This window comes from Pelodiscus sinensis, chromosome 1 (assembly GCF_049634645.1).
Source record: "Pelodiscus sinensis isolate JC-2024 chromosome 1, ASM4963464v1, whole genome shotgun sequence".
Taxonomy (NCBI): domain Eukaryota; kingdom Metazoa; phylum Chordata; order Testudines; family Trionychidae; genus Pelodiscus; species Pelodiscus sinensis.
Window position 1 is genome coordinate 88,613,750 of NC_134711.1, and position 13,776 is coordinate 88,627,525.

Here is a 13,776-nt window from a genome sequence, read left to right on the forward strand (position 1 = left end):
AGGATCGGGGACAGTCTAGACGCTCTTTTCCGGCTTTTTTAAAAGCTGGAAAAAAGCGGCGGACATTTTTATTTAAATGCCGCGGGGGATATTTAAATCCCCCGCGGATTTCCCTACGACGACTAGTGAAATTTACATGCCCCTTCCGGAAAAGGGGCCAGTGTAGACGTAGCCCTAGAGTTTTAAACAAGGAAACTAATTAGAGAAATCTGAACTGTTGAACACAAATTCATCCTTTTCCTTGACAGCTTTCCTCTTGTTAGTGAGCTGATATTCCTAGCAGAACTGATTCATTGCATTGCCTTTTGTGCCATCATTTACACTTGTGCTGTGAATGTCAAATGCTACCATACTGATTTGGGTGAATTTAATATTTCCTTGACCCCACTATAAATATTACAGCAGGTATTGGGACTAATTCTCCACTGCTTTACACCTCTTCATACCCATGGAAATAGGTTCACTATGAAATGATTGTTCTGAGGCACCATTCCTCCTTCACTCAAAAAATATCGTAAAATAAATTTGCTTTTGTTTGAATACTTTGTTCCATTCATAACTGTTATTCAAGAGTTTAATTTACCCTTCTTCCAGTGCCCCAGATTGTGTAGCACATGTTCAATAAGAAGATACAAAGCAGCCACAGGATTAAAGAATACCACTTCTGTGAATTATTTGGCAGTCATAGCAGAGAAACATGGAGCACTTCAGAACTGCCCTGAATTAATGAGTGCTAAGGAGGGTGAACCTCCTCAATTAAAATGTGGGGATTTGGCAGAGAAATGTGCAAACAAGGAGAATGGAGAATGAATTCCTCTTACCTCATGAGAAGATAGGGTTAAGATCTCAGTACAAGGATCTGAAGGGACTTAATAAAAATGGAGATTGGATGGGAAGCCTAGCTGTTATCAGATTACTCCTCTCTTTATACAAGTATAGGAAGGGCTCTCATCTATACAGAATAATGTGTTGAAGTGCCCATGCAGATGGTGCCACTGTATTCAGATGCCATGGTAATGAACAGAGTAAAAATGCCTAGTATGGATAGTTAGATAACTGTGGAAGCAAGATAAAGTGGAATCAAATGGTTAATCTAAACTGAATTTCTTGAAGACTGAGATTCACGTGTTACATTAGGGATGTTTGAAACTTAGGTGCTGGAACTAGGGATACAGGATGTGCTGAAGCACCTCCAGGCTCCCAGCTTAGCACCAGGGGTTCCTGCTGCTGGCCTCTTCCCCCACACAGGATTCTCGGCTGCTGCCAGTCCCACATGTTGTGGTTCTAGTTAGAGTCCAGTGTGCCAGGTGGGCAGCAGATCCCCAGCAATCAAGAACCCTTTGCTTTCTTCTCAGCCTCAGCTGGTAGGGGGCTCAGCATCACCACTTTTAAAAATGTTCCCGCGCCACTGATTTGAAATGCCTGCAGTGACAAGTGGAATGGAGCCAGTGAGCATGTCTTATACTGTGCAATGACCTCATCCCTAGCTACAGCTTTCTCTCCTTCAACCCAGAGAGCAGGGGAGGGGAAGAGTGGGCTGAGGGGAGGCGGGTGGAAGAGAATCATCTATCTTATTGACTTGGTGCTGCCTCTTTTACCACATTTTCATTTCTTCAGCAAATAAAAGAACCTTTGTCTTCTCACTCCACCCCCAAATAGCAGCCTCTAGTTATTTAATGTTTCTGTCTGCCTCAAACCTTTGGAACATGCCAGTCTTGGATTTGCCCTCCCAGCTGAATCTGACAGGAACCATACATATCCTCTGTTCTCTTCTGCTTCACCTGCAATTTGCCTAGTGTTAACAATGAGTTGAGCTGTCTACTTTTGTCAGGATCAAACCAGGCATCCAAGCCATATGATGTCAGACTATATTATCACAGCCACCCTGCTTCTCTTATGAGCACTCAGCAGAGGACATGGAGAGGTATGGCCTGCAGCCCTGTCCACACTGTCTTCTTTAGTCCATGACATTGTTCTTTAGCCTTCTTAGCCTTTCTCTGTCCCCCAGACATACACACATATTCCCTATTATGAGATGTTATAGTTAAAGCTCAGGCAATGACGCAATCCCAGCAAGAACAAAACTGCTAACTTTATACACAATTCAAGCTACCTCTGCATGGAGCTAGTGCACCAGACTTGCATGCAGTGCAGTCAAGCAACAATAGCTACAGCAAGACAGATTGCAGTTATATACCTTGAAATCAAAGAAGGGTGGCAGTGTCTCCAAGGGTGTTCAACTGTCAGGTGCCTCTTCCTATTATAATCTCATTTTATATTTTCAAAGTGTTAAGTAAACTAACCGATACAGTGATACTGTAGGCAAAAGAACATGACACCCAGGTAGTAAGTAAATAGGAGTACTCCAGGGGAAATCCAGCAGTTTTAGGAGACAGGTAGGGACCATAACCCATTTTACTGATGGAAAACTGAGGCACAGAGAGGTTAAGTGACCTACTGAAAGTCACAAAGGGAATCAATGTAAGAGTGCAGATTACAGCTAATGAGTTTCTGTCTCAGTTCTCTGATCAGTCTATTCCTCTTTATTGGTGCTGGCAAACAACTAGGATCATTTGTCTCTGGGTCAGTATCAGTCAATGCCTAAGCACTGCACTGAGACTTTGTCCTACAGGTATCAAGGAAGGGGACTGGAAAACATTAATTTTCCATCTCATTTATTAAGTAGTGTTGTTGTATGCCATTAAGCATCTTTTGTATTTCATCCCAAAGGCAGCTTGAATTTTGATAGTGATAAAATGACAGTTTACAGATAGCAGTGGTGTATTGGGACAGTTTTGGAAGGCATGCAAAAACTCATGTTTAGGCAATCCAAAATAATATCCTCCATGTAGCATGACCTCACATACAGTCACATACAAGCTGAGGTCACACTGCATGGATGTCATTTTGTTCTACAAATGGGGACTTGACAGAGTCATTTTGAGTGCTCACTTGGACAACATACAGCTGCTCAGGCATGTAGACAGGCAAGCCTTCTATATACAGCACACCACTGGTGTGTAACTCCTTCCCCTTCTTGCCTAAGACCGTTTTTTTAAACTCTTATTTTCCTCTGTGAGCATTAGTCTGTGTTTGTTTCCTCTTCTGAAAATATAGATGATACTCATCCATCTATCCACCCCATTAGTTAGTTAATATCTGTGTAGTGTTATAAACACCAGACATCTCTATTAAAGTGTGCTGTAGTACATGTATAGAAAACATCTATTATAGACCTGCAAAGTATTATTTATTATTATGAACATCCAAACTGAGTTACCACTATGTATGACTAATGCCATGGTATCCTAATGAAAGGTTAATTCAGAGATGAACTAATCGCCATAAGGCTGCATCAGACCAGTCAGATAATTTTATTTGGCCCATGACAGCTCTACTTGGGACAGGCAACCCAGTGACATCAGGTCTCAGAAAGTCACAGGGCACTGCAAAGTGAAAGCCTCACCTGCACAGATGCATGCATCCCCTGCTGCTGTGGCAAGAGCCAAGAAGCTGCAGTGGAGAGCCAGGTCAGAACCATGGGACAGGAACCACTGCTGCGGGGTGAGTTTACTTTCCAGCCTCCGAGTGGAAGGGTGGACTTGCTACTAATTTATGCAGCCTGGGCAAAGTGGAATGTGTGTATGTGTGTGTGTGTGTGGGGGGGGTGTCTGAGTCTCCTTAAGGGGGGGATGGGAACCAGACTCCCCCAGTTAGCCCTTCTTGGCTGCCTCTGGGCCAGGGATTCTGGGACTGTGGCGGTGCCAGCTGGAAGACTCAGCAGGGATTTGAAGGGAGGGGGAGGCTGCTGCTGCAGTAGCTGCAGCCCGGAGCCCTGGGCCATTTTAAAACACAGGGCACCTGATGGGGGGCTGGGCAAGCACAAGCCCAGGCTCGTACCTGGCCGAGGTTAAAGTGCTGCTCGCTGCCCCATCACCCGCCAGGCCACTGACCTCGCGCTCTCATCGCCCTGACAGCGCTGGGCAGGTGCTGACAAGCCCCGACGAGAAGAGCCCGCGCTGGCTCCAGGGCGGGGTCACGCGCTTTGCCTCACGCGCGTCTGGACTCAGGCAGGGGCACGAGCAGCCCCGCGGCACGTCAGAGCGCAACGCAGCACGCGGGGATGGGGAAAGAGAGTGACGCGCACTGCTGCCCATCTCGCGCCGCGAGACAGAATCTCGCGCTCTTTCCCGGCCCCAGAGGCGCACATGCGCAGTGGCGCGCGGTGACTCCGCCCAGCATACGCCGCGGTGTGTGCGTCTCACGACGGAGCGGTGAGGACGCAGAACGTGGCGGCGGTTTGAAATCCTGGCGCGTTGGGTGTCGCGCGGCGCTCCGCTGCGATGTCGCTGGTGAGGCCCTTCGACAAACTTCCGACGCTCAATTCAGCCGCCCTCTTGGTAGGTCTACGAGGAATCCGCGTCTCGTCCCTTTCCCGCCGGGGACCAGCCGCTGCCGCCTCCCGCTCGACAACTGAATCCTGCTGCCAATCAACCCACCAGCGGCTTTGACCCCGCCCCGCATTCTGATTGGTGGGCTGATTTCCTTATGCAAATAGGCTTGTTTGCCCCGCCCTCTGGCTAAGCAGAGTCATGTCTGGTCACTGTTTGAGCAGGGGCTGGTTGGTGGGGCTGGTCCCTGAGCCCCAGCCCATGCATGTGGGGTGAGGTGCTAGCGAGGGCACCTTGCTCTGCTGGGCTACAACACTGCCCCCCCCCGGCTGTTTCTGCTTTCCTTAAATCTTTGCCCCTAAATCTTTGCCAGGTCTTACCCTGGTGCGGGGGCCTGTGAGTTCTGCACTAAGGATGTCAAATCCCATTTAATTACCTAACTGATTAAATGGGCGTGGGTATGGGAGTCACTCCAGCAGGCAGGAGCTGCTCCAGTCCAGCTGCTTCTGAGTGGCCTGGGAGCCGGTAGCCCTTTCCTGTAGCAGGCTGCTACCAGATAAAAGTTAACTGTTACTTGCCAGTGATAAACATTTGTTAAGGGTGATGCTTCCTGGGTAACCCATTACCTGTTCAGATCTCTATTCTGTACAACTGGGCACATGTGCTCTGGGGTCTGACAGGTGCAGACTCAAATAGGGCTAGGTGGCTGCAATCTCTCCCTCATTTTGTGGTGTGCCTTTGGGGTATTGACTGAGTGTGAACTGATTTCCCTGAGCCCTGTAGTTCATAACCTACCCTGGGACTTTTCAAAGCAAAGGGTGCTAATTAGTGACTTCCCTCAGTCTTCTGGTTGCATTTACAAGTTATTTTCCCTTCCTGACCAGTTGGTGGGCACTGATGAAAAGCAGCAGCAACAGCTAGCAGAGGCAATTCTTAAGGAGAAAAAAACCTTCAAGATAAACATGTAAGTGATTGGAAAGGGTGGAGCAAAAATTTCCCCAATTCAATTCTGAAATTATTCTTTGCCAAGTTTTTTGTGCCTTTTTTTTTATGTTCTAGGTTCTCCCTCATATTGATATCTGGTCAGATAGGCTTGTGGATGCAATATTGTGTATATACGGCAGATGACGTTAAATTGAGGTGTTGCAAGAAATGGATAATGTGCATTGGTGAGCCCTCTGTGGAACTGTTTATCCTGCAGCTGGGAACATGCCTCCTGATGTGCGCAGAAAGACCTGCATTATCTCTGCTCAAGCTAGCACACTAAAAGTAGCAGTGTGGTGACAGCCACCTGGGACTAAACTTGGGTGCCTATTCAGAGTCACAACCTGTGCCATGATATCCATGCTGCTAGTTTTAGTGTGCTAGCACAAGTCTGTCTGCCCTCACTATTCCTAGCTGCTGTGTAGCTATAGCCCATGGCTGTGTCTAGACTGGTATGATTTTGCGCGAATGCTTTTATTGCGCAAGAGGGCTTATCCCTGAGCAGGAGTGTCAGAGTACTTGCGCAAGAACCACTGATTTTGTACAGTACAAAGTCAGTGTTCTTGCGCAAATACTCACAGCCAGTGTAGACAGGCGGCAAGATTTTGTGCAAAAGTAGCTGATTTTGCGCAAAAACTTGCCAGTCTAGACACAGCCCCTGTGTAGCACAGGTGCTTAGAGATAAGCGCTGAGTGCAATACAAGCATCTAAGTAGAATTTTTTTCTTTGGCTGTGTCTACATTGGTGCGATCTTGCACAAAAGCACAGTCTGTGAGTTAGCTTTGAAGTATCCTTGTAAAATGTCCAATAGCTGTGATTCTTTTCCTAGATTCACCCTTTTATGTATGTTATCTCTCCTCACGTTATTGATTTGCACTTGGAATTTTAACTTTTGTCTAGGAATCCCCTTGTTACTAATGTAATGGCTTTGGCTCAAATATCAACAGGAGCAAATGCGTTAACCTTGTTTTTTGGGAGGAGTGTGTATTTCTCTCGCTACAACACCACTGATGATCTTAAAACGTCATAATTGTCCACAGGAACACCTTAACTTTATACTTATGCCTTGCGTAGTAAATACCTATAAGTAGAGGTCTGCAAAAACATGGGTATCCGCTTTATAGCCACGGGTATCCACAGCTCATTTTTGTGGATATGAATTTTGTTTTTGTGATTGTTTTTGGACCATTCAAATCCACTAGCAAGTGCATTTATAATCTGTTGATTGTAGGTTAATTATAATATTACTGATTAGTTTCCACAATTAGCATTCTGAAACTTGATAGATTTTTGTCCCAAGGTCAAACTGAACATTATCAGAATTACTGTTGAACTGGGAGCCTCCATGTGCCTGGCAATGATGACATTCACACGTAAAAAATACTTTCCGTGTTTCTAATAGTCTAATTAACACTTCAGCAAAATCACAAGCACTCCAACCAGGTGAGGTAGGTAGATCTAATATAGAATGTGTGGAGCATCCTTATCTTATATCCTCCCTTGCAGAACAACCTGAAGTTTTAGGTATCCTCTTCCCCCTTATGATGACGACCATCATCATCATCCTGACATCTTCCCAGGCACGTACACCAGGGTCACAGCCAGGTTACATGGAACCTTGTGGTCAGACATCTGCTGATATCTCTAGCTTAAAATATCCCAAGCTGATATCAACTAATCTCTTGTGGTTACCTATCAGTAGTTTAGTTATTACCACAGTCTGTCTTGTGATAGTTTATGATCGAGGGTTGGTCTTTGTTAGCTATTTATGCTTTAAGCTTTTGGGGCCTTATGCCCTAATTAGTTTTGCAAAGCTACTGTCCTACAAGCATCAAAGCCTGTGAGACCACTGCATTACTACCTTAACTTTATACTTATGCTTTGCCTAACAAATACCTATAAGTAGAGGTCTGCAAAATCATGGATATCCACTTTATAGTCACTGGTATCTACAGCTCATTTTTGTGGATACAAATGTTGTATACGTCCAGAGGGTCTATCTATAAGTTTTAAGTGTTAGAAAGGTGCAAGGTTTGCCAGATTTCATCAACTGGACTGGGGACCTCCAGACCTTACTAACTCTAAGTCATGGAAAACCTCCAAAATATGCAGCTTTGCTTCTTAAACATAATAAAAGGCACAAGATCGGACTCTGAACTTTTTCATAAAACTCATCTGAAGTTTTTAGGCCAAATCATTTTGACAAATAGTGTTACAAATAAAAGTATTTTCCAGATATAATTTTCATCCCCAACTTTTAAACTCTCATATCTCTGAAATGGCTTCCATTTTTCTTTCAAAATCTTGTGTGTGTGTGTGTGTGTGTGTGTGTGTCTGTGTTGTGGCGGGAGAGACACACATAAAGCAGACCGTATTGGAAGCAGAAAAGATCACTTTTTGAGCATTGCAGGGTTTGGTTATCATTAAACACACTGGAGGGAGCTGGGTTAAAAGTTTTAACTGGGAAGATGCTACCCTCCCTCCGTAATACACAGGAGATAAAATATACTATATCTAAAATATACTACAGCTTTACAGAACCTAAGGTACTTTACTGGATAGAGTCTGATGTAGAATGCAATGTGCTATTTACTGACCGTGTCCTACATACATGCAATGTTGCCACAGAAGTACAGTTCTTCATTTAACTGTAAATAAATGAGATATTTTAGGCCAATAAAATATACTTATTGTAACGGACAAAATGAATTACAGTGTTCAGCTATTATATGTGTTGTACATAAAAATCTTGTTTAAATTAAACAAAGTCATACCTGATAGAGCATTAAATAATCTTATGAAGAATACATTTGGGCTATGTCTACAATGGCACGATCTTGTGCCAGAAATATGCAAATGAGGCTAAGCGTGGACTATCGCCAAGCCTCATTTGCATATCTAATGAGCTGCCATTTTTGCGGAAGAGGCTCTTGCGCAAGAAGGAGCGTCTACACTGCCCGTTCTTGCTCAAGAAAAACTCTCTTGTGCAATGCCTTATTCCTGAAAATAATCAGCGTAACAGCATTGCGCAAGAGGGTTTTTCTTGCGCAAGAAGGGGCAGTGTAGACGCTCCTTGTGCAAGAGCCTCTTCCGCAAAAATGGCAGCTCATCAGATATGCAAATGAGGCTCGGCGATATTCTGCGCTTAGCCTCATTTGCATATTTCTGGCACAAGATTGTGCCGTGTAGACATAGCCCAAATGTATTCCTCATAAGATTATTTAATGCTCTATCAGGTATGGCTTTGTATTTTGCTCACAAGTAAATTCTGTAGCCAGTTCATATCTGGACCGTGACAGCTACTAGACTTGAAATTGATCAAGGAGACCAGGACTAACACCTTTTTTCTGACAATTTAAAAAAGGAAAACCAACCTTGCTGTTGCTAATGACTGTTGGAACCCCTCTTCTGTGTTTTCATCTGAAAGATGGATCTCTAGCATAGCTCCTACTACTTTGCTTGGGCTTTCATAGGGAGGAGTACAAGACTAATCTTGGAGAAAACTTGTCATATGAGATGGCCTCACTAAACAACGTGAAGGGAACAAAGTTTAAGCTACTAACTGTCAGTTGTGGCTGTTAATGACTGTGAATAGGCTTAAACATGCAACGGGTCTCATCAGCTACGTATAAATGCATGGTACTAAATCTGCTCCTGCTAATCATTCTAGCTAAGAAGGTGGCTAGTGAAATGGATTCAGTTTCATCACTCCATTAAGTTTGGGTAAACCTGCAAACTTATTTTTGTCTTTCAGCCATGTGGCAACTTCCCTTCCTTTACCTGCTGAGAGAGACCATATACGGCCCCGGATTGACCTGATTGCCTTTCTGATTAACATACAAAGCAAATACAGGTAAATACAGAAGAAGTTGGAACAGTGGAAGGAGAAAGTGAGGAAGGAGTTAGTTGTTAGTTTAATCTGGGATAAACTTCTCCAGCCACAGTACCTGCATTATTGTGGTGGTTAGAATCCCATGGAGCCATTGGTTTTCAAACACTGGGCTTGCTGTATTGGAACAGGTCAGTAGTTCATACAGCTATTATTCTGCCCATGGCAGTGATAAATAATGTAAAACCTGCTTTCTTATTGCACTCCTGATTTGTTCGCTGTTTTGCCATAGCAAGGAAGGTGGCATTTCTTCACGATCCAGCTAGTGAACTGCTTATGAAGAGTCAGGTGTATTGAAATCTGGAAGTATGCGCTCTGTAAAATGTAAACAACATACAAGTTGTTGGTGGGTGTTGCAGGGTTCTGATAGCTGGCCTACTCTAGGCAGTCAGACTAGGGTTGTAAGCGACTAGTCAACTATCCAATAAGCAAATGCTTATCGGGTAGTCGAGTAGGAACTCGACTTATCGCTCCCTCTGCCCCTTGCTGTCTGTCAGAGAGAGGCAGCGAGGGGGAGGGGGCATGAGCCAGTGCTGCGGGGAGCCAGCTTAAAAGCCAGTACTCCTCTACCTCCCCCCCCCCCCCCCCCCCCCGAGCTCTGTCTCCGCAGGAGGCAGGAGAGGTAGGGGGCATCAGAGAAACAGTGTAAGCAGAGACTGAAACAGTCCCACTCACGCCAGTCCCACTGCTGCTCTTCTCCTTTTTGAACATACAAGAGCTCCCTGCGGCTCTTGTACATTTAAAAGGAAGAGGCGCAGAAGGGAACCCCTTACCAGCAGGGACTACTTTGCTCCCTGCTGACATGGTTCCCACTGCCTCTCGCCCTTTGAAACTTACAAGAGCCATGGCAGCTCTTGTACATTTCAAAAGGAGAGGCATTTCAAAAGGATAGTGAGCGCTCCACTTAGGAATTTCCATCGACTAGTCAATTGGCTGATTGATCAAAATTTAACAATCCTAAGTCAGACCTGAGTCAGTGGTGTGTGCAGATACTCTGTATGATGGCTTTGCTAATGAGATCCCTCTGGGATTGGAGCTGTCTGTATTGGTCAGCAGGACTAATGTGATGATGTTGGGTAGAAACTATTCTTTGCCCATCTTATCCTTCATCCCTCTCAGCTGTACCCCTTCACCTCAGTGCTGATACATAGAGAAATCCAGTCATCATTGTATTTTTATAATGAGGCTAAAACCTCATTGGTGGGGAAGCTACTTCATTTGTGACCCTTGATTCTGGACTTAAACAGATTTTCAAAAGGTCACAACCCAGTGAAAGTCACTATAAAATACAAGGACTGGGATTTTTAAAGATCTGTAAAGGAATTAGATGCCCAGTGGATTTGGATGCCTAGCTCCCTTAGTCTCCTCTAAAAACCTCCACCAAGCTATGCATTCATTTGAATGGTATCCTTACTCTTAGATTGTGTTCTCTTTTCTGTCTGTCTCATGGCTTCTCTAGCACCCATCTTTAGTATCTAAGCATAAAGGGGAGTGACTTTCAAAGGCCTAAATGGTAGTTACACCTTACTTCTTTTGACTTTCAGTAGCAGGTGCGTGTTGATCTGCCATTTGTGCCTTTAAAAGTCTCTCCTTTTGTGCTATTCTAGCTTCTTGGTGTGCTGGTGACAGGATTAGCACTAGCCTGTCCTCTGATTAAGTGGATTATATGAGGTGCTTTTTCTTTCCATTTCCATCAGTCTTAGGAATGTTGAAGCTTCACTACCACATGTGGATGCCAACTTCTTCCTTGGGAAAGTGTGCTTCCTGATCACAGGTGGTATGTATGGCTAAGTATCTACTTTTTTCTTTCTCCTCTTCCTTCTGGTGTTTCATCACTTTTTATTTCAGTCCTTGCAATACCTGGAGTGGCTTCCCCTTTAACAAAACAAGCCAACAGCTTGTGGCAGAAACTTTTCTTTAAATGCTGTTGAATCTCCTTTTTTCCTCAGCTCAGAATGCATTTCTGTCCTCACTTGGTCCTTGCCTTCAGTCCTCCAATCAGACATTTCTTTTCTGCCCTTATCCCCTTGGATATGAATTTCAAGGCTGATTTGTATGGCATTACAAAACGTCTTCCCGTGGACTTTTCTTCATGGCACTCTCAATGCCATTCTGTTTGACCTACTCGTTACTGCCCAAATGAGTTTTGATCTGACCAGGGCTATGCTTGCTGTATGCTAGATTTGGAGCATTTATGGAACTAAGCATTCCTCTGTGCTCTTCTCCACTGGGGATGGGCTGTGGAATATTGCAAAACTCTCCTTAATGCCTTCCTATTTTCTCTCTGGTAAAGTCGGTAGAATGAATCACTGCAGCGTAGAGATGAATGCTGTCCGGAAACTGGGAAACCTCTACTGCAGCCCTGTCATATTCTGTGAGCTGGATGTAAGAATGCTTAATTCTGTTACTGAGGGTGGGTGAGAGATGGGGGGCAGTAAATCCTCCTGTTAGCTAACAATATCTGGTATGTGATCAATAAATCATGGTAAGGTGTGTAGTTAAGCCTACCAGTCTATACTGCATGCATGTTTTGAAGGCAAAGACCAAACCCACACACTCACTTGAAGTGTAGGTAGTACAGTTTCAGTGTGCTTCTAGAAACTTATTCTTGCTTTTATTTAAACAATTTCTATTTAGTTTGTGTTTGCACAGAAAGATACAATCAGCTAAATCATGAAAGGAAGGGAGGAAAGTGACTAGGGAAGTGTTATTACTCTTTCACATAAAACAAAAACCTGGGGATTACCGGTGTTCCTTGTAAGCTGTGTGCTTGGGCAGTCACTCAGGAGCGATTCAGATGATTCCCAGCTGATTAGCATAGAGCAGCCACAGCTGCCCCAAACTGTCAGCATGTTTTTTCTGTTGGTGGTGCACATCCACAAAGTATTCTGCACCTGGATGGGGAAATTAAGGGAACACTTGCGGTCACCCAATGAAATTAATAGGCATCAGGTTTTAAAAATATGAAGAAATACTTCATTGTGTATGTTATACAGTCAACCCCTGGAATTTATTGCTAGGGAATGCTGTGAAAGCCAAAATGCAACGGGGCTCAAAAAAAGAGCTAGAAAAGTTCATGGAGGATAGGTCCATCAATGGCTATTAGCTGGGATGGTCAGGGGCATATTCTGGATGGTTTTTAGAAGCTGGGAGTGGACAACAGGGGTGGGTCACTGATAATTGACCTGTCCTGTTCATTCCCTGTGATGCACCAGGCATTGACTGTCCATAGACAGGATACTGGGCTAGATGGATCATTGGTCTGATCCAGTGTGGCCTTTCTTATGTACAGGGATAAGCAAAGTGATCAAAAGTCCACTTCTTGATAGCTACACAGTTGATAGTAACTAGCTAATGTGGCCAGGAAGGATCACCTGGGTGAGCGGGGCTTGGCTCCAGGGGCAGGGCCTCAGCCAGAAGGGGCCCGGCTGGGGCTTGCCTTCTCCAGCTGGGCTTTCACCTGACACCCATGCTCTGCCCCCGGCTTTCCACTGGCCCTAAAGAAGTAGGTGAGCAGCTTTTGGAACCTCTATGTCCAGTTGATCTGAGTCCCACTTAACTTTGTATCCTGCCTGTGCCTCAGCACCAACTAGGTTTTATTTTCCATCCCTTTATTTTTAAATAACATATGGGCTTTGTTTTTTTTGTTTTTCTCCCTCTGCTTCCAGTCTGAAGGCATCCGAGTTGCCACAGCTCAGCGGCTGGTCCGAATGTTGCAGATCTGCGCTGGTCATGTGCCGGGGATTTCTGCCCTTTTCTTCAGTTCTTTGATGAAAAACTCCATTGATGAGTAACCTTGATGTAAATCCATTGCCTTTTTTTCTGTCCATACCCTTTGATGCTGTTTCAAGTTGCGGAAATGGACTGAAATGGGAGTGTTGTTTGGAAGCTTTTTTTATCGATTGGGAATGAGACCAGCTCGCCCCATACTGCTATTTGCTTTTGTTACCTTTTTAGGAAAGGCTTAGTTCATGTTTGGTGATTGGTGGCTGAAGCTCTACTAGTGATCACCTTTCACACCTAGGTTCCAATTTGAATCAAGCCAGCTTGTTAGTGACCAACAGCTGTGTAGCCTTCTGAGAGCTGTATGGGAATGAAGGCAAAGCCAGGGTCCTCAGGTCAGTGTGTATCATGACAGGTAGCTGTACTTCAGAGGCACAAGCATCATGGACAGAAGTATCAGAAATCTGCAAAGCTGCTGCCTAGTACCAATGAATTATTTCACCAGAGAGAAAAGAGCAAGAGTTTTACAATATTCATATTGAAATAGGGCACCTCTCTCTCTCTCTCTCTCTCTCTCTCTCTCTCTCTCTCACTCACAAAAACCACTTATTCAGAAACTTCCTCCATTCAAGGAGCTAAGTTTAGCAGTCATCATATCCATGCATCCATCCATCCAATAATAGCAGCTGGCAGTAATAAACTAACAGTTGGCAAGTATTCAAGGAAAGACTGGCCTGGCCTTTCTAATCCCCAAATATCTAATGAGAAATGGAGGAGGGTTTCAAGGAT

The 13,776-nt window shown here is 44.6% G+C and overlaps 1 protein-coding gene across 2 annotated transcripts; it reads left to right on the forward strand.

Annotated features, from left to right (window-relative positions):
- The first annotated feature begins 4,122 nt into the window (after window positions 1-4,122).
- Window positions 4,123-13,566, forward strand: CENPM (centromere protein M). 2 transcript variants are annotated; one of them, XM_075935931.1, is made up of 6 exons: window positions 4,123-4,352; window positions 5,276-5,355; window positions 9,130-9,228; window positions 10,962-11,041; window positions 11,558-11,649; window positions 12,933-13,566. In XM_075935931.1, the coding sequence occupies exons 1-6, from the start codon at window positions 4,344-4,346 to the stop codon at window positions 13,056-13,058; spliced, it is 486 nt and encodes a 161-aa protein (XP_075792046.1). In that variant the 5' UTR covers window positions 4,123-4,343; the 3' UTR covers window positions 13,059-13,566. The 2 variants fall into 2 exon arrangements, with proteins under 2 accessions (XP_075792046.1, XP_006120582.1); XM_006120520.4 differs by having other exon boundaries at window positions 4,155-4,400.
- Window positions 13,567-13,776: the final 210 nt, after the last annotated feature.